Genomic DNA, 27,417 nt, shown 5'->3' with positions numbered 1-27,417 from the left:
TTGACTATTGGATGTTCTAATAGGCACTTTAGTACTGCCAGCCTAATCTCAGGAGTTAATAGGCTTGAGTTGCTAAGAGCTGCTGGCAAACGCAGTACAGTTTGAATGAATGCTTACGAGCCTGCTGCCGCCTACCACCGCTCAGTCAGACTGCTCTATGAAATATCAAATCATAGACTTAATTATAATATAATAAACACAGAAATACGAGCCTATGGTCATTATTATGGTCAAATCCGGAAACTATTTATTTCGAAAACAAAATGTTTATTCTTTCAGTGAAATACGGAACTGTTCCGTATTTTATCGAACGGGTGGCATCCCTAAGTCTAAATATTGCTATTACATTGCACAACCTTCAATGTTATGTCATAATTATGTAAAATTCTGGCAAATTAGTTCGCTACGAGCCAGGCGGCCCAAACGGTTGCATACACCCTGACTCTGCGTGCAATGAACGCAAGAGAAGTGACACAATTTCCCTATTTAATATTGCCTGCTAACATGAATTTCTTGTAACTAAATATGCAGGTTTAAAAATATATACTTCTGTGTATTGATTTTAAGAAAAGCATTGATGTTTATGGTTAGGTACATTCATGCAACGATTGTGCTTTTTTCGCGAATACGCATTTGTTAAATCATCCCCCGTTTGGCAAAGTAGGCTGTGATTTGATGATAAATTAACAGGCACCGCATTGATTATATGCAACGCAGGACAAGCTAGTTAAACTAATAATATCAACCATGTGTAGTTAACTAGTGATTATGTGAAGATTGATTGTTTTTTATAAGATAAGTTTACTACTAGCTAGCAACTTACCTTGGCTCTTTGCTGCACTTGTGTAACAGGTGGTCGGCCTGCCATGCAGTTTCCTCGTCGAATGCAATGTAATCGGCGTCCAAAAATGCCGATTACCGATTGTTACGAAAACTTGAAATCGGCTCTAATTAATCAGCCATACCGATTAATCGGTCGACCTCTAATCCACAGGTACACCTTCAATTGACTCAAATGATGTCAATTATCCTATGAGAAGCTTCTAAAGCCATAACATCATTTTCTGGAATTTTCCAAGCTGTTTAAAGGCACAGTCAACTTAGTGTATGTAAACTTCTGACCCACTGGAATTGTGATACAGTGAATTATAAGTGAAATAATCTGTCTGTAAACAATTGTTGGAAAAATGACTTGTGTCATGGACAAAGTAGATGTCCTAACCGACTTGCCAAAGCTATAGTTTGTTAACAAGAAATTTGTGGAGTGGTTGAAAAACGAGTTTTAATGACTGCAACCTAAGTGTATGTAATCTTCCGACTTCAACTGTATATAGCTAAGTTATCATTACTCATTGTGTATTTATTATTACTTGTTTTATTAGGTTTCACTTTTCTATTATTTATCTTTTCTTTCTCTCTTTATTGTTGGGAAGGGCACGTAAATAAGCATTTCATTGTTAGTCTACGCCTGTTGTTTATGAAGCATGTGACAAATAAAATGTATCCCCCACACATTACTATCACCCCTACTATTATCTCAAATGAGCAAAAGAAGTCTGCTGTACCGTAGACTTAATTTCTGTCTTCTTCAGGGTTCTACCCGTCAACTTACCTATCTCTATTTCCCCAGACCCTGTTTCTGTAAGGACGAGACCCTGTTTCTGTAAGGACGAGAGAAGGGAGAAAGTGGTTGGGTTCACAGGAATCCCAGTATGTTTACAATCAGGGCCTGTTGTCTACCACCTTTCCCAGTTCGGCGGGGGTGGTCCCCCTGGTCCCCACATCTGGAGCGTGTTAGCCACTTCCTGTCGCTAGCATCCGGTCAGACCCCAATCCCACAGACCCAGAGCCGGGATGGGAGAGGGAGAAGCACAGCAGTGATCTGGGCCTGTACAAACACGACAAGTGTGTGTGTGTCCTGTTACAAGAATAGTGACCCAGATATAAAAAATTGACTGACAGATCAAAGAGTTATGATTTCCAGGTTTTTGTTTTTGCAATGAGGGATATAAAGAAACTGTAGAGTAGCATACTAGATGGTAGAATTAACTTTGTTTTAAAATGTTACGCTTTACGGGAGGGAGTGTGTGAATAAACAAACATATTTCAAGTTGTAATGTCAAAAGACATGTCTAGGGCCTCCTGGGTGGTGCAGTGGTCTAAGGCACTGCATCGCAGTGCTAGCTGTGCCACCAGAGATTCTGGGTTTGAGCCCAGGCTCTGTCGCAGCCGGCTGTGACCGGGAGGCTCATGGGGCAACGCACAATTGTCCGGGTTAGGGAGGATTTGGCAGACAGGGATATCCTTGTCTCATCGCGCACTAGCAACTCCTGTGGTGGGCTGGGTGCAGTGCACGCTGACCAGGTCGCCAGGTGTATGGTGTTTCCTCTGACATTGGTGTGGCTGGCTTCTGGGTTGGATGTGCGTTGTGTCAAGAAGCAGTGCGGCTTGGTTGGGTTGTGTTTCGGAGGATGCATGGCTCTTGACCTTCGCCTCTCCTGAGTCCGTACGGGAGTTGCAGCGATGAGACAAGACAGTAACTACTACCAATTGGATACCATGAAAAAGGGGTAAAATATTATTTTTTTAAAAGAAGAAAAAAAAAATGTGTCTATAAGACTGTGTAGAGATATACAAGAGGACATTTTGTGAAGGATATTTTCAAGAAGTGGGCATATTGTCTACCACAGTTCTCTGATTCTCTTTCTATAAATTCTCTTTCTATCTTCTGTTCCCTCATGGACTGATTTACTCTTTTGTACTGCAGCACCTCCCTGTGCTGCAGTACAGAAAAACTGTAGTTTTATAGGCAGTTCAAAGCCTTTGCACCTCCAGTCAAACAGATTGCCTTGTAAACATGAACACATCAAATCCCACTTCTTCTTGTGTACCCATATGTGTGCCATGTGTATCGTCTACAAAACACTAACCAACTGCTCCGACACCATCAACCCACTATAGACCACGTCTGGCCATGCTGCATGTCTTTCATGGCAGATGGTTACAAATCCACAGTAACCCCAGGACTGTACAGAGCTGAGAGAGAAGAATACAAAGTGTCATCGGGTGCACCCGATGGCTAATCGGGTGACACCATTCGGGTGCACCAGGTCCCCTGCCTGTTCCTAATGTCTTTTTGGCTTGGAACCTGGTCACGGAGCATTTAGTATTATTCTGTACGTAAATCCGTGACACTCCATTTAGTATGATATGTTACATTTGGTATGGTTACATAAGACAGATGGTTACTTAAGGCAAAAACAAAAGTTGGGTGGATGGGTGGGTGTTTGACTCTCATCACAGACAACTTCATTATTTTTGCTGATTAGCAACTTTTCAACTACTTTTTAGCTACTTTGCGACTACTTAGCGTGTTAGCTAACCCTCGCCTAACCCTTCCCCTAACCTTAACCCTTTAACCTATCTCCTAGACTTAACCCTAACCTTAACCGTAACACTAACCACTAGCCTAGCTAAAGTTAGCGAGCTAGCTAATGTTAGCCACCTAGCTAGAATTTGTAACATATCATACATTTAGCAAATTCTTAACATATTGTATGTTTTTCAAATGTGTAACATTGTACGTTTAGAAAATTCGTAACATATAATACGAATTGTAATTCGTAGCATATCATACAGAATGGGTACTGGACATCCAAAATTAATATATACCATACGAAATGTAACATTTCATACACACACACAGTGCAGTAGGCCTAACTATGTTATTACACTTAATCTATTATTATTATTATTATTATTATTATTATTATTATAGAAGACCAACTCAGTCCCATCCAAACATCGTTCCCCTACCTTGCCCTTCCAGTCCCAAATTTGAATTCAACCGGGCAACAATAACAGATGGTCTGTTGGCTATGATGTCAAGCGTTTTCAGCTGTTGGCTGAAAGTTGGAGGGAGAGAGAGAGAGAGAGAGAGAGAGAGAGAGAGAGAGAGAGAGAGAGAGAGAGAGAGAGGGAGGGAGGGAGGGAGGGAGGGAGAGAGAGAGAGAGAGGGAGGGAGGGGGAGAGGAAGAGAGAGAGAGGGAGGGGAGAGGGAGGGAGAGAGAGAGAGGGAGAGCGAGCGAGAGAGGGAGAGGGGAGATGGAGAGAGAGAGAGAGAGGGAGGGAGGGAGGGAGGGAGGGAGGGAGAGAGAGAGAGGGGGAGAGGGAGAGAGGGAGGGAGGGGGAGAGAGAGGGAGAGAGGGAGAGAGAGGGAGGGGGAGAGAGGGAGGGGGAGAGAGAGAGAGAGAGAGAGGGGGAGAGGGAGATGGAGAGAGAGAGAGAGAGAGAGAGAGGGAGGGAGGGGGAGAGAGAGAGAGAGGGGGAGAGAGAGAGAGAGAGAGAGAGGGAGGGAGGGGAAGAGAGAGAGAGAGAGAGAGAGAGAGGGAGAGAGGGAGGGAGTGGGAGAGAGGGAGAAAGGTTGGACTCTCACGGAGAAAAATAATAGGCCTACTCTTTTTTTATGAGTTTAGAACTCGAGAGAACTAAAACCCCTTGGGTATCAACAACAGTCTACGCCAGAAAGAGGGAAAGAGGAGGCGTGTAAAAGAAAAGGGTTGGAGGACAAACATTTTGGCTTGCTGCAACTAGCTTCTGTCAGACATGACTAACTAGCCAACTGACAAACTGATTTTTAATACAATGCCGTGGAACTTAGAAATACATGTTATCAACCGAAATAACTCACTTAAGTTCCTCCGTTGAGACTGCAAAGAACGATTTATAATTTTAGACCGTTTTTGAAGATGACGAGAACGCGAGGCTGATTCATTTTCAATAACCTACTTTTGTGCTTAAAACATTGAAGGGAAAACTTTTTTTGCTCACTGTGACTATAGCCTATGTGCATTGGAACCGGTTTTTCCACTGCTGCTTCGATTTTCTGTTGTTTTCCGTTGTGTTCATGCCTGACAGTTTTCACGGAAAACAGATCCACGTAGCCGAACGCAGTCGGTAAGTGTTCTTCTGTACAGTGTGTAAATAAATGATGAACCTTTACAGCATGTAAATTACAGCCATATCATTGGCTATGAAGGATTATATTCGCACCGCAGACAACACTATTTATGATCTTTAGGCTCCTTCAAACAAGAGAAAGATACAATGTAACTGAATCACTCAATGAAATTGAACAATCAATGTAACGTTAATTCCTGTAGAAGAGCTGCTGTTTGAAAAAGTCAGGGTGGGATGCTCATAAACTTGTGTTAGTGACTAGTACACCGTTTTGAAGGCAAAAACACGATTTTAATAATGAATTCCATAGAGTAAGTATAGGCTAAACTTTTTTAATTTATTCATTCAGTAATTTATCATATCATTTTGATGTCACTCTCCAGTAAATGAATGTGTGGGCTCTGTTTCAAGATAATTATAGTAGAACCTATTGGGTTACTATACAGAAGATAACAATGTAAACAACTTAGGCAATTAGCCATTTTATGGAGAAAAGCCTGAAATGCATTGATTGTTATCGTTAACGATTGTTATCATAGTCAGACATGTGCACTCCTTGATCCTATTGACCAGATAAGCGTTGTTCTGTGTTTTGTCCTTGACAGCTATACAACTACATACAAACAACACCCATTGTAAACATGCTTAGTTATTTTCACATATTCCTTTTTTTCTATTTGTTTTCATCCATTTTTCCTCCACCATAGTCTCAGACAGGACATGAAAGAACCTTGGCCTTGTGGCCCAGTGTGTTTACTGGTGGGGGTGTGCCTTGTTTTTTTTTTGGGGGGGGGGGTAGTAGTAATGATAGCTTGTGTCCCTCTGTGGCAAAGGAGTGATCTCTAGTTACACCCCCCTCAATGCTCTTCCCCCTCCTACACCCAAGCCAGTCGGCTAGCTAGGGCCAGATGGCTTTGCCTAAACCACCCTGGGAAAATGCCGTGATGGGGCCCTTCCCTGCTAAGGGAGAGAGAGGCATATGAGGGGGAAAGAGCAGGCGGTCAATGCTGGGGTGTGTTACTTAACTCCTAGTCCTTGAGGGTCTGTAGTGTACTGTGTTATTCTGTTTTTCAATTAGTACTGAAGCACTCATCGTCCCTCCAATCAGGAGCCTTGTTCTTGACCTTAGGAGGCAGCCTCGGTGGCACCAATAACCCTCAGTCTCCAGGGGTATTGTAACTGCCTAGTTCTGTCTGGTTAGAAAACTAATCATTCTGAACTACTTTCCTTTCATTGTCTACTTTCACTCACCACCTGTAGATCTGAGAGGTAAATTGGAACTCCATCCCAGGGTGTTCACCAATAGCCATTTTCAACTCAGGGTGACTCAAAGACAAACTGGTTGATGAGATTTTCAACCCGAATGGTGTCAACTGTCAACCCTGCTAAGTACCAGGGTTGAAATAGGGTCAGGGTGGAAAGGAGAGGTGAGACACCCTTGTATGGCCTTAATGTAGCCCTGACCCATGATGACAGTGTGTATATTATCCATAATAGTCATGGGCGTCAGGTCTTATTGTGGAAACACTTCTACTGGTGGTGTCATAGTGAGTTGAATAGTCTTCTACTCTATTGTCTTTACTGACTGTACACTCCACGCCCCCATTAGAGGGGCCTTTCTAATCGACCAGGCCCAGGTATCCTGGAAGGATATTGACCTCATCCCATCAGTAGAGGATGCCTGGTCGTTCTTTAAAAGTAATTTCCTCACCATCTTACATTTAAATTTTTTTTTATTATTTTACCTTTATTTAACTAGGCAAGTCAGTTAAGAACAAATTCATATTTTCAATGATGGCCTAGGAACAGTGGGTTAACTGCCTTGTTCAGGGGCAGAACGACAAATTTTTACCTTGTCAGCTCGGAGATTCGAACTTGTAACCTTTGGTTACTAGCCCAACGCTCTAACCACTAGGCTACCCTGCCGCCCCCAAAAAATAAGCATGCCCCTTTCAAAAAATGTAGAACTAAGAACAGATATAGCCCTGTAACGACTGTCGTTGGGAATGGATGACCAAAACGCAGACGGGATATGAATGCTCATCTTTATATTTAATTAGAATAAAGTGAACACAGAAAACAAGAAAACGAAGAACGACAGGTGACAGTTTCACAGGCTATACAGAATCTAGCAGTGCGAAAAACAACAAGTGAAAAACACACTCCTAATATATGACTCCCAATCAGGAACAACGATAACCAGCTGTTCCTGATCGGGAGCCACACAGACCAACAAAGAAACAGACATACTAGAAAACACATACACAGACGTCTTCTGCCACGTCCTGACCAAAATACTACACAACTACTCCCTCTGCTGGTCAGGACGTGACAGTACCCCCCCCCCACAAAAATCCCCAATACCACAACAAAAATAATACCCCCTAAACAAAAAGGGAAGGAAGGGAGGGTGGCTGCCGTCAACGACGGCACTAGTGCTACACCCCCCCTCCCCAACCCACCTATCCTGGAGGTGGCTCTGGTTCCGGCCTACTGCCCTCCAGACTGTAGGCAGACTCATTTAGTTCACAGTTAAATATACACTTATTCAATTCCGGATCGTAAATAGACTCACTTGGTTCCGGATTGCTGACAGACTCACTTGGTTCCGGGTCGCAGGCAGACTCAACAGGTTCCGGGTCGCAGGCAGACTCAACCGGTTCCGGGTCGCAGGCAGACTCAACCGGTTCCGGGTCGCAGGCAGACTCAACCGGTTCCGGGTCGCAGGCAGACTCAACCGGTTCCGGACAGTGGGCAGACTCAACCGGTTTCGGACAGTGGGCAGACTCAACCGGTTCCGGACAGTGGGCCGTCTCCCCTGGTTCCGGACAGTGGGCCGTCTCCCCTGGTTCCGGACAGTGGGCCGTCTCCCCTGGTTCCAGACAGTGGGCCGTCTCCCCTGGTTCCAGACAGTGGGCCGTCTCCCCTGGTTCAGGACAGTGGGCCGTCTCCCCTGGTTCAGGACAGTGGGCCGTCTCCCCTGGTTCCGGACAGTGGACCGTCTCCCCTGGTTCCGGACAGTGGGCCGTCTCCCCTGGTTCAGGACAGTGGGCCGTCTCCCCTGGTTCAGGACAGTGGGCCGTCTCCCCTGGTTCAGGACAGTGGGCCGTCTCCCCTGGTTCAGGACAGTGGGCCGTCTCCCCTGGTTCCGGACACTCTTGACAAGGCACTGTTGCCGGACACTCTGGACGAGGCACTGCTGCCGGACACTCTGGACGAGGCACTGCTGCCGGACACTCTGGACGAGGCACTGTTGCCGGACACTCTGGCCTGGTCTGACGCACTGGAAGCCTGATGCGTGGGGCTGGTAGTGGAGGTACCAGCCTGGGGACACGCACCTCAGGGCTAGTGCGAGGAGCGGGAACAGGCTGAATAGGACTAGGCTGACTCATGGGAAGCTTGATTCATGGTGCTGGTACTGGTCATGCCAGACTGGAGGTACTCACTTCCGGGTCAGCACGAGAGGCGGGAACCGGACAGACTGGGCCAAGGAGGCGCACAGGTGGTCTTGCTCGCACCTCCTGCCCAACCCGTCCTGGCTGGGTGGAACTAGCAGCCCTGTACGAGCGGGGTGCTAGTACAGGGCGAACTGGGCTGTGCAGGGGCTTGATGGTTACTGTGCGTAGTGCGGGCGTAGGGTAGCCTGGTCCTAGGAGGCGTACCGGCGACCAGACGCGCTGCGCAAGCATCCTCCTACCAGGCTGGATGCCCACTCTAGCACGGCATCTGTGAGGGGCTGGAATAGCTCGCACTGGACTGTGTGTGCGTATGGGCGAGATTGTGCACACCTCAGCAAAACACGGCGCCCTCCACTCCATCCGCTCCTCCATATAATCACGGGTAGCTGGCTTATGGCTCTTCCTTGGCCCAGCCAAACTACCCGTGTGCCCCCCCCAAAACATTATTGGGGGTGCCTCTCCGGCTTCCTCGCCAGTCGTGTTCCCCGGTAGCGTTCCCGGTCCTCCCCAGCCTTCTTCCACGGGCCCTCTCCGGCCAGAATCTGTTCCCAAGTCCATCTCTCTCTATAGTCCATATACTCCACCTGCTGCTCCTTCCTCTGCTGCTTGGTCTTTGTTTGGTGGGTTGTTCTGTAACGACTGTCGTTGGGAATGGATGACCAAAACGCAGACGGGATATGAATGCTCATCTTTATATTTAATTAGAATAAAGTGAACACAGAAAACAAGAAAACGAAGAACGACAGGTGACAGTTTCACAGGCTATACAGAATCTAGCAGTGCGAAAAACAACAACCCACAAACCCCAGGTGAATAACACACTCCTAATATATGACTCCCAATCAGGAACAACGATAACCAGCTGTTCCTGATCGGGAGCCACACAGACCAACAAAGAAACAGACATACTAGAAAACACATACACAGACTTCTTCTGCCACGTCCTGACCAAAATACTACACAACTACTCCCTCTGCTGGTCAGGACGTGACAAGCCCTTGGTTCACTCCAGACCTGACTGCCCTCGACCAGCACAAAAACATCCTGTGGCGGACTGCACTAGCATCGAATAGTCCCCGCGATATGCAACTTTTCAGGGAAGTCAGGAACCAATACACGCAGTCAGTTAGGAAAGCAAAGGCTAGCTTTTTCAAACAGAAATTTGCATCCTGTAGCTCTAACTCCAAAAAGTTTTGGGACACTGTTCAGTCCATGGAGAATAAGAGCACCTCCTCCCAGCTGCCCACTGCACTGAGGCTAGGAAACACTGTCACCACCGATAAATCCACAATAATCGAGAATTTCAATAAGCATTTCTCTACGGCTGGCCATGCTTTCCTCCCGGCTATCCCAACCCCGGCCAACAGCTCCGCATCCCCCGCAGCTACTTGCCCAAGCCTCCCCAGCTTCTCCTTCACCCAAATCCAGATAGCAGATGTTCTGAAAGAGCTGCAAAACCTGGACCCGTACAGGGGCTAGACAATCTGGACCCTCTCTTTCTAAAATGATCCGCCACCATTGTTACAACCCCTATTACCAGTCTGTTCAACCTGTCTTTCGTATCATCCGAGATCCCTAAAGATTGGAAAGCTGCCTCGGTCCTCCCCCTCTTCAAAGAGGGTGACACTCTAGACCCAAACTGTTACAGACCTATATTCATCCTGCCCTGCCTTTCTAAAGTCTTCGAAAGCCAAGTTAACAAACAGATCACTGACCATTTCGAATCCCACGTACTTTCTCCGCTGTACACTTCGGGTTTCCGAGCTGGTCATGGGTGCACCTCAGCCACGCTCAAGTTATTAAACAATATCATAACCGCCATCGATAAAAGACAGTACTGTGCAGCCGTCTTCATCGACCTGGCCAAGGCTTTCGACTCTGTCAATCACCGTGTTCTTATCGGCAGACTCAACAGCCTTGGTTAATCAAATGACTGCCTCGCCTGGTTCACCAACTACTTCTTAGATGTGTGTCAAATCGGAGGGCCTGTTTTCCGGAACTCTGGCAGTCTCTATGGGGGTGCCACAGGGTTCAATTCTCGGGCTGACTCTTTTCTCTGTATATATCAACGATGTCGCTCTTGCTGCTGGTGATTCCTTGATCCACTTCTACGCAGATGACACCATTCTGTATAGAACTGGCCCTTCTTTGGACACTATGTTAACAAACCTCCAAACGAGCTTCAATGCCATACAACACTCCTTCCATGGCCTCCAACTGCTCTTAAACGCTAGTAAAACTAAATGCATGCTTTTCAACCGATCGCTGCCCACACCCGCCCGCCCGACTAGCATCAATACTCTGGATGGTTCTGACTTAGAATATGTGGACAACTACAAATACCTAGGTGTCTGGCTAGACTGTAAACTCTCCTTCCAGACTCATATTAAACATCTCCAATCCAAAATTAAATCTAGAATCGGCTTCCTATTTCGCAAACAAAGCATCTTTCACTCACGCTGCCAAACATACCCTCGTAAAACTGACTATAGTACCGATCCTCGACTTTGGCGATGTCATTTACATAATAGCCTCCAACACTACTCAGCAAACTGGATGCAGTCTATCACAGTGCCATCCGTTTTGTCACCAAAGCCCCATATACTACCCACCACTGCGACCTGTATGCTCTCGTCGGCTGGCCCTCGCTACATATTCGTGGCCAGACACACTGGCTCCAGGTCATCTATAAGCCTTTGCTAGGTTAAGCTCCACCTTATCTCAGCTCACTGGTCACCATAACAGCACCCACTCGTAGCACTGCTCCAGCAGGTATATCTCACTGGTCATCCCCAAAGCCAACACCTCCTTTGGCCGCCTTTCCTTACAGTTCTTTGCTGCCAATGACTTGAACAAATTGCAAAAATCGCTGAAGTTGGAGACTTTAACTTTAAGCATCAGCTATCTGAGCAGCTTACCGATCGCTGCAGCTGTACACAGTCCATCTGTAAATAGCCCATCCAATCTACCTACCTCGTCCCCATATTGTTTTTATTTACTTTTTTCTTTTTTGCACACCAGTATTTCTACTTGCACATCTATCACTCCAGTGTTAATTTGCTAAATTGTAATTACTTCGCTACTATGGCCTATTTATTACCTTACCTCCTTAATCCATTTGTACACACTGTATATAGATTTTCTTTGTGTTATTGACTGTACCTTTGCTTATTCCATGTGTAACTCTGTGTTGTTTGTGTCGCACTGCTTTGCTTTATCTTGGCCAGGTCGCAGTTGTAAATGTTAACTTGTTCTCAACTGGCCTACCTGGTTAAATAAATGTGAAATAAAAAAGAGACCCTCAGCTGTGGTAGCAGAGGTCAACCCTGCCAAGACTCGTATGGTCCAGCCAACAATGTGACCTGTCAGAGTTGAAAGGTCTCAACTTTAGCTTAGCGTCTCTTCATCTGTAGGAGGAGCGAGGGGGCAACGATGGGTCGTGTGTAAATAAGACTGCTGTTGCAAAGCTTGGGCAGCTGTGTATACCATCAATGAGGATCAGCCTCCGAGGCATGTATACCATCAGACTCCGAGGCATGCTCCCTGTCCTGTTGATCTGTAATGCAGTTCGAAATCTGGGCCTTTTTTGCTGTGCTGACAGTTTTGAGATAATTTAGAACGGGAAGTTTTGTTGAAGTTTAACTTTCCATGATCTGACAAGCCTTTCTCATGTGTTCTCTACATCAGGCTATTTCAGGAGAAGTCCTGTGATTGATAGATGCTCTATCTTTTTATTTATTATCATTTCCAGGGACCTCTCTTCATAGACCTGGTCTGGATATCCCAGTTTCTTTGGCCCCTGTAATGTTATTGCTGTATCTATGTCTGCAATGTTAAATTCGTTACAGTAAAACTGAATGCACAGAGCATACTTCCTTGTCTATACAGAAAAGGACAGTCTATCATGATAACAATATTCGTCATGAAATGTTTATTACCAGATGCATTTAATTGATTATAATACCAAGTCACATTCTGAAGTGTCTCAATAATCCCAACATAGTCTACTCAATCCGTCTCACTGTCTAGTTTCTTTGTGTCACAGACCTTCAAGTAGCTAGTTCATAGGACATGAGCTCAGAAGAACAAGGCTAACTTTGTTAAAAGCACAGTGCCTTCAGAAAGTATTCATACCCCTTTACTTATTCCACATTTTGTTGTGTTACAGCCTGAATTCAAAATGGATTAAATTGACTGAATGAGTTACTATCCTGATTTCCATCATATCCCATGGTTGTCAGGCATTGCTCTACAAGCCAAGGACTGATTTAGGCATACTACTACTGCCTTGGAGTAGTCTATACTCCAATGTACTGTACTGTGTTGGTCCTGCACTGGTAGTGTATTTATACACTGAACACATGAGGATCTCACACAAATGAGCCCCCTCAGTTAAAAGACCCTGGAAATAGAGTCTATGATGAACCCTGTTGGCAAGAGGAGATGCTTGTTGTGGGTTAGGCCGGGAGATGGAGAGAGTCTTCTCCTGTAGCATTAGTCTAGTAAGGGCAGTCAAAGTATTTGGGTGTGGAATAGTTCTGCTGTCTCATTGCCTGAGCTGAGCATCCAAAAGGAATAGTAGGGGTTTTTGGGGTCTTGGAGATCCACAAACATCCATTCATAGAGAAACTCAAAGTATTGGGTGATGTAGTTTTCCCCTGGCTTAGGGGATGCCAGAGAATCCTAGAAGTGTACACGAAGGAGGTATTTTAGGATGGGAGAGACCTTAAGGAGGTACACGTATACCCTGGCACCAGACAGATGTTGGGTGGAATGGAAGAACTGCTCTGCGCTGCTGTAAATGACAGAGATGACCTTGAAGTGGCAGAAACGCTTCAAGCTCTGTCAAGTTGGTTGTTGATCATTGTTAGACAGCCATTTTCAAGTCTTGCCATAGATTTTCAAGTAGATTTAAGTCAAAACTGTAACTAGGCCACTCAGGAACATTCAATGTCATCTTGGTAAGCAACTCCAGTGTATATTCGGCCTTGAGTTTTAGATTATTGTCCTGCTGAAAGGTGAGTTTGTCTCCAGTGTCTGTTGGAAAGCAGACTGAACCAGGTTTTACTCTAGGATTTTGCCTGTGCTTAGCTCTATTCCGTTTCTTTTTATCAAAAAACTCCGTAGTCCCAAGATGATGAAGCCACCATGCTTGAAAATATGAAGAGTGGAACTGTGTTGGATTTGCCCCAAATATAACGCTTTGTATACAGGAAATAAAGTACATTTTCTTTCCCACAGTTTTTGTAGTTTTACTTTAGTGCGTTGTTGTAGATGGGGTGCATGTTTTGTAATATTTTTATTCTGTACAGACTTCCTTTTTACTCTGTAATTTAGGTTAGTATTGTGGAGTAACTACAATGTAGTTGATCCATCCTCAATTTTCTCCTACCATGGCCATTAAACTCTGTAACTGTTTTAAAATCACCATTGGCCTCATGGTTAAATCCCTGAGTGGTTTCCTTACCCCCCCTGCAACTGAGTTAGGAAGGATTGTATTGATACACCATCCAAAGCGTAATTAATTACTTCACCATGCTCAAAGGGATATTCAGTGTCTGCTTTTTAAAAAACCTATATACCAAATAGGTGCCCTTCTTAGCGAGGCATTGGAAAACGTCCCTGGTCTTTGTGGTTAAATCTGTGCATGAAATTCCCTACTCGACTGAGAGACCTTGCAGATAATTGTATGTGTGGGGCTCAGAGATGGGGTAATCATTCAAAGTCAAGACATTTCAGCGTCTAATTTTGTATTCATTTGTAAAAATTTCTAACAAAATACAATTTTGTCATCGTGGGGTATTTATTGTGTGTAGATCAGTGGCACAAAATCTGAATTTAATCTATTTGAAATTCAGGCTGTAACACAACAAAATGTGGAAGAAAACAAGGGGTGTGAATACTTTCTGAAGGCACTGTAGGTGAGGCTAGGCATCCAGTCCTTTGTTTTTGTGTTCATAGTGACTCCATCACACTCCACTCCCTGTATAGCCTAGTCTGGCTTTGTAATGACACTATATGTCCAATTTGTTTCTTATAGTCTGCTAGTTCTAAACCGTGTAACGTGTAGACCTAATTCTTGCATTCGATGTTTTCTCTCATAAAGACCCGCCATCACTCTTTAACTCTGTGTAATGATAAGTATACTACATTCAGTGGTGTAAAGTACTTAAGTAAAATTACTTCAAAGTACTACATAAGTGGTTTTTGGGGGTATCTGTACTTTACTTTACTATTTATATTTTTGACAACTTTTACTTCACTACATTCCTAAAGAAAATAATGTACTTTTTACTCCATGCATTTTCCCTGACACCCAAAAGTACTCGTTACATTTGGAATGCTTAGCATGACAAGAAAATGGTCCAATTCACACACTTATCAAGAGAACATCCCTGGTCATCTCTACTGCCTCTGATCTGGCGGACTCACTAAACACAAACGCTTCATTTGTAAATGATGTCTGAGTGTTGCAGTGTGTCCATGGCTATATGTAATTAAAAAATGAACACATTGTGTCACGTCCTGACCAGTTAAGGGTTATGTGTTGTTGTAGTTTGGTCAGGATGTGGCAGAGGGTATTTGTTTTATATGGTTTGGGGTGGTGGTGTAGGTAGTAGGTCGTTTTATTTATGTATTCCGGGGGTTTTGGGCACTGCTCTGTGTTTATGTATTTCTATGTTTAGTTAGTTAGTTGTGGGTATAGGTTCTAGGTTCGTTTTCTATGTATAGTTAATTGGGATGGGACTCCCAATTGAAGGCAGGTGTGTAGAGTTGCCTTCGTTTGGGAGTCCTATATAATAGGGTGTGTTTGTCTTTGTGGGTAGTTGTTTTTGCACTGTGTTTGTATAGCCTGCAAAACTGTTGCACTGTCGTTGTTTCTTGTTTTGTATAGTGTTCACGTTATTGATTAATTAAATTCAAAGATGAACGCGACCTCCGCTGCGTATTGGTCTACTTTGTCAGATGAGGACTTCTCTATTTCTTCTGAAGACGAAGACAACTGTGACACATTGTGCCATCTGGTTTGCTTAATATAAGGAATTTGAAATAATTTATACCTTTAATACTTAAGTATATTTAAAAGCAAATACTTTAACTTTTACTCAAGTAGTATTTTACCATGTGACTCACTTTTACTTGAGTCATTTTCTTTTAAGGTACCTTTTACTCAAGTATGATAATTGGCTACTTTTTCCACCACAGACTACATTTACTATCCAGCCCATTTATTTTGTTGTAGGCTATTTTAACAACTGAATGCAATTATTAAGGATTATTAAGGAGGTCGGTGGCATTTCTGGCTCTCTGAACTACATTGACATTGCCAGTCTCTAGAAAAAAAGCATCCCTATTTGTACAAACACGGAATTGTCGATGTGCATGGTGGGGATGATTATAATGTGTGGATTGGAGTTGTTATATTTGCATGAGTGTGTGTGTGTGACGTTTGTGTGTCTGTTGTGTGAGTGTGCATGGAAATAGGGGTGTGTGTCTACATGTGTATCATACACGTGACTGCCTCTCGAAAAGGCTTCTCATTGTTTCTCTGTTCTTCTACTTACTGTTTTTTTCTCCTTTTTTGTAAGGAACTCTCTACAATCAGAATTGAAAGGCCTCCATTGTTTGGGCCTTTCACAAAGGCAGGCATGGAGTGGAAGGGCTTGAGGGAGAATAGGATCTCTTTCTGAGACTGATAAAACTATTACAATATTTAAAAGGATATACAGTATGCTAAATAGTGGGTTTCCTGGATACTCATTCAGACATAATATAAAACATGTGTGCTTGCCATCAGAGACAGTTGTTTGCGTGTCTGTAAGTGAAGAAATGTAGGCCTATAAACTACATTGGAGTTTAAAGGAGAAACGTGACCATAACTTTTCCTACGTGGCGATTGGGAGGTAGATGGTTTGGGGGGTTTGATAGTGATGTATTATCTTTTATGATTACTTTAGAGGTTTGTTATTTTGGCACATCTGCACATGTTAGAAAGGTCATTGTGTATGGTCTTAGAGTTCATGTCAGTGTTAGGCTTTGTCGTAAACTTACTGCCCCTCAAATCACTTTCTATATATTCTCACTCTGTAATTACTGCTCTCTGAAGGGGTTACAGACTACATTATCCCTCCCTCCCTCCCTCCCTCCCTCCCTCCCTCGCTCTCTTTAAAGAGCACAGTAGGGTCCAGAGCCTGGTCCAGAACTTGGACCGAAAGCTCTCTGCTCTCTGCTCTCGGTCCAAGCCTGGCTAAAGAAAGACTGGAGGCATGGAGGGAGGGGAGTGGGAGACGGTGCGGCAGTGCCAAAATCATTGCAGGTCCCCCCTCCGCCTCATTCACTCTTGAGGAACAAAGTGTTGTTTGAGAGGGACTGGTCAGAGATTTAGAGGAGAAATGATACAGAGACAGGCTGAGAGAGAGAATGGTGGAGAGCTGTGACTTTATCACCAACTTAATAAAAATGTCTGGATGTGAAAGGAGTGTAGATGAGGTTTGAGGGCTCCCGAGTGGCATAGTGGTCTAAGGCACTGCATCTCAGTGCTAGAGGCGTCACTACAGACACCCTGGCTCGATTCCAGGCTGTATCACAACTGGCTGTCATTGGGAGTCCAATAGGGCGGCACACAATTGGCCCAGCGTCGCCCGGGTTTGGCCTGTGTGTAGTCCGTCATTGTAAATAAGAATGTGTTCTTAACTGACTTGCCTAGTTAAATAAAAATACAAAAATAATTAAGGATGTCTTTATGACTGGTAGATCATTCTATCCTCGTTTCATCTTCAGATTCATCATTTCCTTCGTTAGTCAGCATGGATGAGTAAAGGTTATCAAAGATTTGTGATTTTACCATAGTGGTCTAGTCATGATAATAAATCTGTTGAAATGCACTTAATGACTTGTAACCATGGTATTTATGTTCTTCCTCAATAGAACATAGTGTCAATTATTTGCCTTTTAAGAGATGAAAGGGAGGCTGTCTCTCAGTAGACCACTTTCAAACACTGTCACATATCATGTGGAGTGCATCTCATTTGCTCCCTGTTTTTGAGATGAGCTGAGATGACAAACGAGTCTTGTCCCTTCATTTCCCAGTCAAATGAGCTCCCAAATGCAGCAGGTTTTTCAGTTTTTCTCTCCCTGCTCAAAACAGCCATTTACATAACACTCTTCAGGACTGCTTTTAATCTGATTAGCATTCCTCAATAACTAACAAGGTCTATTTAGTAACGACAAGGTCTATTTAGTAACGACAAGGTCTATTAAGTGCAGCAATTTTACTTCATAAGAAACAAAATGGAAGATGTCTCATTGCACCATATATCAACATGTATTTGATGATGTCTATTTGATTTAATTACAAGTATTTAAGGACCAGGTTTGGTTGGTAATGGTTTGGACAGGTCAGTGAGAGGTGTTATTCAAGTTCAGGAGGATTGGTAAATCTATCCAGAAAGCGTGTTTCACCTATTTGACCACATAAAAAATTGGCTTTATCTGTACACAAGTTCTGTTCAAGTTGCCAGCCAGAGAGCATTCTCTCTCAGTTGTGAATGTTGATATCATAATGTTTCACATATTAGAGCATGAGTGAGTGCATCTGAATCCATGATGAAAGGCTCATATAAACACAATCCAGTTGTGAGATCATTTTGAACATGTGGACTGAGGGTGGAGTGTTTTATTTGACTTGTTTAGAGATCATAACCCACAGTTGTAGCAGAACCCATTGTCATCATCATGTTCTAATAGGCATTCAACACGATATCAGCAAGTTTTTTTTTTTTTAGCCTGTTATGTTGGATTAAACCAGAAAATAAGAGTGTCGGTGTTGACGCTTCAGCCTCCAAATCCAACTCTAACTTTCCTGCTCTGCTTCCTCGCCCTGAGGGAAAAGTCACCTCCAGCACAGCCCCGCCACTGATCTCCACTTTCTCCTCTTGGCCACAGCTTCCTGCCAATGAGAGAGTGTTTCTCTTATGGTTAATAGGCAACCACAGTTGGCACAAGGTGGACACCATGGAGTAGGTTGGTCCTATCATGTCCATACTATTCTCCAGTCTCCACCATGCCCAACGAGCAGGACACATTGGGCACGGTGTTTGGCATTTGGAATCATGGAGAATTAGTTTTATAGCTGCAGCTATAAGGGTGGGGGCCGGATCTGTAGATCAACAGGCATCATGCCCAGTCAGGGGGAAACCATGGCAAATGGCAGTCTCGCATACCCCCCTGTGCCAAGCTGTGCCACCATACAGCTGGGCTGTATAACGTTTAGTTCTCAGCTGCCCTCTGCCTTAAAGCCAGAGCACCCTTGGAATCCCTGACCTCTCTCACACCCCTGCACCCCCATCAGTGGTTAATGAAACCCACCCAAATTAGCTATGTGGGGAACCTGGGCATGGCTCTGCCCGTCTCTCAGCTGTTGAGGCTTGAGCTCCCTCCCTCCAGCCCACCCCTCCCTCCCTCCCTCCAGCCCACCCCTCCCTCCATCCATCCATCCATCCATGATGTTTGTGAAGTAAGTGTGTTAGGCAACATTCTAAAGCAATTTGTTCCAAGGTCATTTCATACCAACATACTCAGTCATCTATAAGTGTGACTATATTTACATATACAGCACTAGCAGCAACCTTATTATACCTGTTGTCAAGACAACACACACAATGTCATATTGGAATGAGGTCATTCAAGATGTACTTCATCAAAATGTATCGAAAGAGACTATTTCTCAACTTCTACTTCTGTGCCTTGAGCTCCGAGATAAAACATGGAGCCACGTCACTTCCTCCTTATCTGGTGAGAATGGGTGACAATATCAGCCTTCTGGACAGCTACCAGCTAGACCCCTTTATCCCACTGGGCACAGATGTGAATTCAACGTCTATTCCACGTTGGTTCAACTTAATTTCATTGAAATGACGTGAAAACAACGTTGATTCAACCAGTGTGTGCCCAGTGGGATCCTTCATCCACCCACACGCTCAATGCCATGGCACACACACATACACACTCAGACACCACCTCCTTTCCCGGGGTCCCTCCACCTCTATGTGATATGCCCTATCTCCCAGCATGCTTTGCTGTGTGTGCCAGTAGAGGTCAATGCTGGGGTTTTATAGCCTTTGTGCCGCCCCATAATGGCACCATTCTCCCTGAACGGCACGGACTCCAGGCCTCACACACACACTGGCCACCATTGTGACTCACACAGGGACAATGTGGGGACAGACACATGGACGTGGGAGAGAGTTGGTGTGTGTGCGGTCGGATGAACAAGTTGTGCAACTTGATGGATTACCCACAACACCCTCGCAGTCACTTTTTAATGCCTTCAGAGGTGAGCAGTTATCTTAGCTTTCCCTTGCTCTTCAAACTTTCTCCTATTCCTGTTTTTGGTCCAGCTGAATGGTGAAGTTTGAGTAGAATTTTGACTGTAAACAGATATATTTAATAGTTTGCAAAAGTTCTGTCTTGCACAATCAGAGGATATTTTTTTGGCATGAACTTCAATAAAAGTTCCTGTTAGTGTGTTAACTTTGACTAGGGCAGGTTGGAGGTAATGCCACAAATCCATCCATGTCATCATAACTGAATATGATGAAAGAGAAGTCCATACTATAGCCTCAAGGTGAAATGCCCTCATGCTTTCAATAAGGGTGATACTGCACCGCACATTATTAGCCTAAATACTGTATGACTTCTGTATATCAGATTTCAGTCTCATTCTAAAGCATTCATTGTCCTGGCTTCATCCTCTCAGACCTACTTGGAAAGTCGTGCCACAGACACAGCAGACCAGTGGGACTGTAGAGCTCTGATGGCTAGATCATTTGTCTTGAGTTGTCCTTGGCCTTTTGAAAACAAGTGAGACAGAACAGAGGGGACTATCTGGCCGAGACAGAGAGGCAGACATGTGAAGGACTGAGTGAATGAAGTGAGAACTCTTCCTCTAGCTCTGGAAAAAGAGAGGGAACCAGAGAGCTACTTTCCAACGGGCCCTCATTTTTTCCATGTCAAGTCATGTCCAGGTCATAATGTATCTCAGACAGAGAGGGAGAGGGAGAGGGGTGGGTGGGAAGAGGAGTTTAAAAGCAGAAGTTTGGGAGAATGGAGGGAGGGGGGGGACTGAGAAGTGAAAGAGCAGATCAGGAGAGCAGGCACCCAGCTCTGTTACTGTTTTTCTCCTGAGCCTGGAAACGTGAGTTTGCTGTAATCGGATCAGAACTGGGGTGAGATCATAAAGAAGGCTGGCCAGCAGCCCACCCTGAGCAATGAGCCCTACACATCCTCCCCAACAGGCACACTGGGAGGGGAGTGGGGCTGCCTGATTAACCCTTCACTAGCACCACTCGATGTCCGTAGTAGCCCTACTTTTAGTATAGTCATTTACTTTCACCCAGACCTTTTTACTACATAGCCTATTTTAAATACCTGACATTGACACCCCAAGTTCAATTTAGGAGAGTTGTAAAAAAAAAAATAAAACTTGGACCCCAGTAAACTTGAGTGGGTGTTTGCTGCCGATATGAAATCAGTGTTGAATATGCTCACTGAAAATGATGGTGTTTGAGTGGACTTGAGTCGACACTGGACATCTGCTGCTATGTTGATTAGAATGGTCATAATTACAAAAATACAGTAGAGTAGACAGACACTGCAATAATTCAATATTCTATAGGACGTTCCAATACTCGGTACTGGTGTCTATAGGCGTTTTTGGTACAGTTTTCTTTCATTATGTACTACAGGATGTCTCTGTAGTATGTGGTTGTCCATGTTTATGTACTCCCATGATACTGTAGTCATGGCAACAGGGTGTATGTGTGGTATACAGTACTGTGGGTTATCATGGGGGGCTGGGCTAGCAGCATATGGAGTGTCTGGCAGGCCTATATGCAGAGTCACCAGGGAGAAGTCACAGATGGCCGGCAGATTTCACACTTCTCCTGAAGCCTCGGGGAACACTGGCGGGGGTGAGGGGTCAGAGGTCTGAATCAGGGGTGGAGGGGTGAGGCGGAGGGGGGTTCTAGAGTGTCCTACATGCACCATGTTAAGCATCAATGGAGTCTCGCAACTCACCACTTTGTGTTCTCTATTTTGTGGGTAAGGCAGTGTTTGTTAACCTAGCCCTAGATTTTAAAGTTGAGCCAAGATGCCTTCTCAGTCCTCTTTGCCAGTACTGTGCCCTAAAGTCTTAACAGAGACAAATAAATACTGTAAGCCACTTTATTGCATTGTGAGTTAACCCATTGTGATGGCCTGTGATGATCTATGACTTACTCAGATATTTATCTTTCATGTTACAGGCGCCCAAGTTGTTCTGATGAACTTCAGATAACAGCACCACTCCTTATCCTTCAGTCCCAACCTTCAACCACCACCACCTCCTTGTCTCCCCGGTGGTCTGGTCGGTCGGAGGGAGCCCCAGGATGACAGACCCTGACGTGGCTGAAGGGGATGGCCTGGCCGAGGTGAACGCCTGCAGCCTGGAGATCGAGAGGAAGTATGAGCTCATCCCTGCCGTCATCTGCTCCATGTGCTGCCTGTTCGGCATCATCTACTGCTTCATTGGTAAGGTCACCACGGGGTCAAGGCCACAAGTCGTACCCCAACCACGTCACGTCAACGAATAAAATAAATCTTCAATAACAAGGGCTGCATCCCAAATGGAACCCCATTCCTTATATAGTGCACTACTTTTGACCAAGGCCATGGTGCACAACTTTTGAACAGAGCCATATGTGGGGAATAGGGTGCCATTTGGGACGCAAATAATGTACTAGAGCAGGGGATAGGGAATGTGTATTCAGACGTATCATATGTCTGCTAATGTGTTATACAGCAGGGTTCTCCCCAGGATTTTCCTGCAATCTACAGCAAAACAATAATCATATTAGGGTGTGGTGTCTGGCCTTAAATGATAACAAATAGAGTAAAAACACACTTTATTTATTCATTATATTTTTCTCACCAAATCCAACTTAATAACCACAATTGCTTCTTTCTCCTCCATACCGCCTCTCTTTTTAGTTTTAACTGTAGGGTCATTTATACGGCATTACATTGCTTACAGTTGATATTCTGAGTGCCCTAGCCTCTGCAATTTAACTTTATCTTTAAGTCCTAACTTATCACCTGCATATTTCTTTACTGTTAGATTCCTCAGGCTATTGAATCTCCCCCTATTGAAGTGAAGTACAACTTTAAATAAGTATTGTTTTCTTTTCACCCCTCTCTCAACCCCTCTCCTCTCTCCCTCTCTACCCCTTTCCACTCTCTCTCACCATTCCCTCTCTACCCCTCTCCCCTCTCATCTCTCCCTCACCATTCCCTCTCTCTACTCTGTCCCTCACCTTTCCCTCTTCACCTCTCTTCTCTCCCAGGATATCGCTGCTTCAAGGCAGTCATGTTCCTGTCGGGCCTGATGTTCGGCTCTGTCATAATCTTCCTGCTGTGCCACAAGGAGCGGGTGCTGGACACCCAGCTGAGTGTGGAGGCCTCGGCGGGTATCGGCCTCGGCATCGGCCTGCTGTGTGGCCTGGTCACCATGCTGGTGCGCTCCGTGGGTCTCTTCATGACGGGTCTGTTACTGGGCCTGCTACTTGCCCTCGCCACCCTGCTGGTCACCCACCAGTTCTACACACCCACCACCGTCTGGGTGCCCCTAGGGGTGCTGCTGGGCACGGGTATGCTGTTCGCCGTGCTCACCCTACAGTGGCAGAAGCTCTTCACCGTGTTGTCTACGTCTGTGTTCGGGGCGGCCATTATGACGGTGTGCGCCGACTACTTTGTGGAGATGCTGGCGCTGGCCAGACACGCGTATCAGTGCTTGAGGCTGTCACCGGCGCCGTCGCTCTGCTGGTACAGCTGGGTGATCATGGGTATCTGGCCGGCACTCAGCTTCATGGGGGTGCTGGTGCAGTGGAAGCTGACAGCCGTGGGGTTCTCACACACTGAGGGTAAGCATCATAGAATTCCATATAGACGTAATGTATAGGATCTCTGTGGTAAGCATGGGAGGTAGAGGAAGCTGTTTGTAGAGTATGATGCATCTGTATATCTCAATATGGACTATGGGTTATATTATGTTCTCTTCACTGCTACAGTGGTTTTATGGTGTTAGAGAACATTGTCCTGGTATTGACACAAAACAGATTGTCTCCCAAGTCAGCTGTTTATATTACATTTCATGTGATTTAAGAATGTCAAATGTTCCCCTAAAGCTCTCGTGTGCTCTGTAGAATTACTAAGAAATGATTCACTGAGTAAACACACCTCTCTCCTCTGGCTCTCCTCTGGCTCTCCTCTGGCTCTCCTCTGGCTCTCCTCTGGCTCTCCTCTGGCTCTCCTCTGGCTCATATCTCTCTCTTATCTCTCTCGTTTCAGTCATCATCAGCAGGAGGCAGAAACGGGTCCAGTTGATGCGGATCAGACAGAAAGATGTCAAGAAGCGCCAGCAGAACAGTGGGCAGGAGGGCACATACCGTCGCAAGCCCACCCCTGTCAAACGCTATGCCGGAGACCTACTGGCACCGGTCAGTCTCTCTCTCTACACACACACACACACACACACACACAAACTCCAGAGGAGGCTGGTGGGAGGAGCTATAGGAGGATGGGCTCATTGTAATAGCTGGAATGGAATAAATGCAACAGAGTCAAAAATGTTGTTTCCATATGTTTGATGTGTTTGATACAGTTCCATGTATTCCATTCCAGACATTACAATGAGCCTGTCCTCCTATAGCTCCTCCCACCAGCCTCCTCTGACACATACACACTCTATTCTATTTGAATTCCAACATGTAGAACCCGGGTTGATTCTGATTATATTCCCTCTCTCCTCTCTTCTTCCCCTCTCTCCTTTATTCCTTCTCTCAGAGCTACCTGCAGAGTCTTAGGGACAGACAGATGGGCACAGGCAACTCCCTCAGCAGCCTGGGCACTACCAACCACACAATAATCGACTTTGACAACGAGACAAGCTCCACCGTACCCCTCACCGTCACCACACCTGTCAACAGGGTCTGATGCACCGAGGGACAAACAGGGGACGACCACTTGTTTCTTGTCCCTCCACCACAGTCCTCCTCCCTATGTAGTGTACTGTTGACCCTACAGACTACTCTTTCAGGCAATGTGAGAGTCTATTGAATAATGGACGTTCCTTACATTGACTTGGAAAAGGGCCTTGAATGCTGTCCAAGTGAAGATCAAAGCACACCTCCAGTGTACTGTACTGTACCTCGTTTGGAATGGCAGACTGGAAGGCGATGTAATGGTTCCTCCATCTGTGAGCTGTTCCCTGAGAGTGGTTGGTGTTTGGCCCCCCGTTTGATGTGTGCTGTAATCACTCTTTCAATAGACTGGGCCTGTGTGGCCTTTCCCTGTGTTGTCTGCTCTGAGCGGTGGCAGGTACATGTGAAAAGTCTGAAGGCCACTTCTGCTAGAGAGAAACAAACAGAGAGTGAGAACTGAAATGCTATGGGGTTAGGACAGAGCAGAGTACACAGTCGGAAGAAGAAGAAGGAGCAGAAATGATCTCATCTGACTTCTGAGGTCGTATACTTTCTCTGGTGCCATTATGTGATTGTTTGATTACATGTAGGAGAAATCACTTGACTGATGAAAACAGACTTGTTTTTGCGAGAGCTACCTCCCCGAGTGATTTCAACTTTTATAATTGGAGTTAACTGTGCTTTAATGACTTGAAATGAACCAGTGGTGTGTAAACTCGGGTCAACCGCCTCACAGAACAGGACACCAGCTGATGTTGACAAGGCACTGTGACGGGACAAAGAAGAGGACATTTCGAGACACATTTCTCTGACCAGTGTTTTCTGTCTGTGTGAGTGTGTGTGCATTTGTAATGTTAAGGTGTGTGCATTACTGTTTACTTGTCCCTTTTTCGAAGTAACTGCCTGTATAGTTGAGTGTAGAAGGTTCAGGTCCAGAGAGATACACGGCAGCCATTTTGTGCCTAAATACAATAGAGATTACATGGGCAACTGTTACAAGTGACATTTACGTTTGTTTTCATTGGAACTGCAGTGCCATTTTTAGCGGTAGCAATACTGCAATACTATACAATGTTGTTTTAAACCATACTTGGTTATGCCAGTTATTTTTGAGCAGTGGCTTGTTTTCATTACAATTTCTAGGCAGTTTTACCTGTGTAGTACCTGTATTCAGTAATGTATATGAACAATAACATTGAAGGAATGTGCTATGGAAAATATTTTAGCATACATTTGCTGTACTCTAGGTTACTAAGGAATTATCAGTGTTTTTAAAATTGTAATTTACTTTTGTTTTAGAATTTTAGAGGGACAGTAGGCCTACTCTCACTCAGTACTCAACTATTCTGAATCTGTACAGAATTGTCAATAGGAAATTGAAAGATAAACCATTAAATTAGTTTAAAAACAAAAGCTGTCTGAGTCATTTGTCTGAGGCTAAATGGCTCTATTTTCCCTCACTGGTCACCTAGCAACATCAGTTGCCAAATTCTGCCTTGGAATCAGAAACACAGAGGGTCTTGAAGGCAACAAATGGGGGTGATTTCCTGCTCCCTGATTGGTTTAAGCAGTGGTGTTGCTGTGGCAGCTCCGAACTTTAGCAGCCCACAAGTATCATGCATGAAAGCACATGGCTCTCGTCATAGGCTACAATGACCTCAAGTATTTCACTAATCTTGGTGTCTCTGTTGTTCATTAGCCATTGCAATGAGATCAGAGTAGGTTTACATCATAAAGGAAACAATGCCTGTTTTATTGTTGACTGTCATGACTAATTTGCACAACTGTCTTAGATGAAAAAAGTAATTGCATACATATATTCTGAACGAAAAACTATTTTTTAAAGAGCTGGTCCCATGTTTCATGAGCTGAATTTTTTTTCTTCAATTTAACTAAGCAAGTCATTTAAGAACACATTCTTATTTACATTGACAGCCTACACCGGCCAAACCCGGACAACGCTGGGCCAATTGTGCGCCGCCCTATGGGACTCCCAATCACGGCCGGTTGTGATACAGCCTGGATTCGAACCAGGGTGTCTGTAGTGATGCCTCTAGCACTGAGATGCAGTGCCTTACGTGCCACTCGAGATCCCAGACATTTGCCATACTCACAAAAAGCTTTTTTCTCTCAAATGTTGTCCACAAATTTGTTTACATCCCTGTTACTGAGCATTTCTCATTTGCCAATATAATCATCCACCTGACAGGTGTGGCATATCAACAAGCTGATTAAACAGCATGATCATTACACAGATTCATCTTGTGCTGGGGACAATTAAAGGCCACTCTAAAATGTGCAGTTTTGTCACACAACACAATGCCACAGATGTCTCAAGTTTTGAGGGAGTGTGCAATTGGCATGCTGACTGCAGGAATGTCCACCAGAGCTGTTGCCAGATAATTTAATGTTAATTCCTCTACCAATGTCGTTTTAGAGAATTTGGCAGTGCCTGCAACCGGCCTCACAACCGCAGACCACCTGTAACCACGCCAGCCCAGGACCTCAACATCCGGCTTCTTCTCCTGTGGGATCGTCTGAGACCAGCCATTCGGACATCTGATGAAACTGTGGGTTTGCACAACCAAAACAATTTCTGCATAAACTGTCGGAAACCGTCTCAGGGAAGCTCATCTGCTCGTTGTCCTCACCAGGGTCTTGGCCTGACTGCAGTTTGCCGTCGTAATCGACTGCAGTGGGCAAATGCTCACCTTCGATGGCCACTGGCACGCTGGAGAAGTGTGCTCTTCATGGATGAATCCCGGTTTCAACTATACCGAGCAGACGGCGTGTATGGCGTCATGTGGGTGAGCGGTTTGCTGATGTGAACACAGTGCCCCATGACGGCGGTGGGGATATGGTATGGGCAGGCATAAGCTACAGACAACAAACACAATAGCATTTTATCGATGGCAATTTGAATGCACAGAGATACCAGGACGAGATCCTCAGGCCCATTGTCGTGCCATTCATCCGCCGCCATC

The 27,417-nt window shown here is 44.9% G+C and overlaps 1 protein-coding gene across 1 annotated transcript; it reads left to right on the top strand.

Moving 5' to 3' along the window:
- Nucleotides 1–4,384: 4,384 nt before the first annotated feature.
- LOC106583281 (transmembrane protein 198) lies at nt 4,385–25,846 on the top strand. The gene is made up of 5 exons (XM_014167250.2): nt 4,385–4,956; nt 21,722–21,986; nt 22,799–23,374; nt 23,802–23,950; nt 24,297–25,846. Exons 2-5 carry the CDS (start codon nt 21,845–21,847, stop codon nt 24,444–24,446), a joined length of 1,017 nt encoding a protein of 338 aa, XP_014022725.2. The 5' UTR covers nt 4,385–4,956; nt 21,722–21,844; the 3' UTR covers nt 24,447–25,846.
- Nucleotides 25,847–27,417: the final 1,571 nt, after the last annotated feature.

Source organism: Salmo salar, chromosome ssa22 (assembly GCF_905237065.1).
Source record: "Salmo salar chromosome ssa22, Ssal_v3.1, whole genome shotgun sequence".
Lineage (NCBI taxonomy): Eukaryota > Metazoa > Chordata > Actinopteri > Salmoniformes > Salmonidae > Salmo > Salmo salar.
The sequence above is the reverse complement of the archived record's forward strand: the minus strand, read 5'-3'. Positions and strand labels throughout refer to the sequence as shown.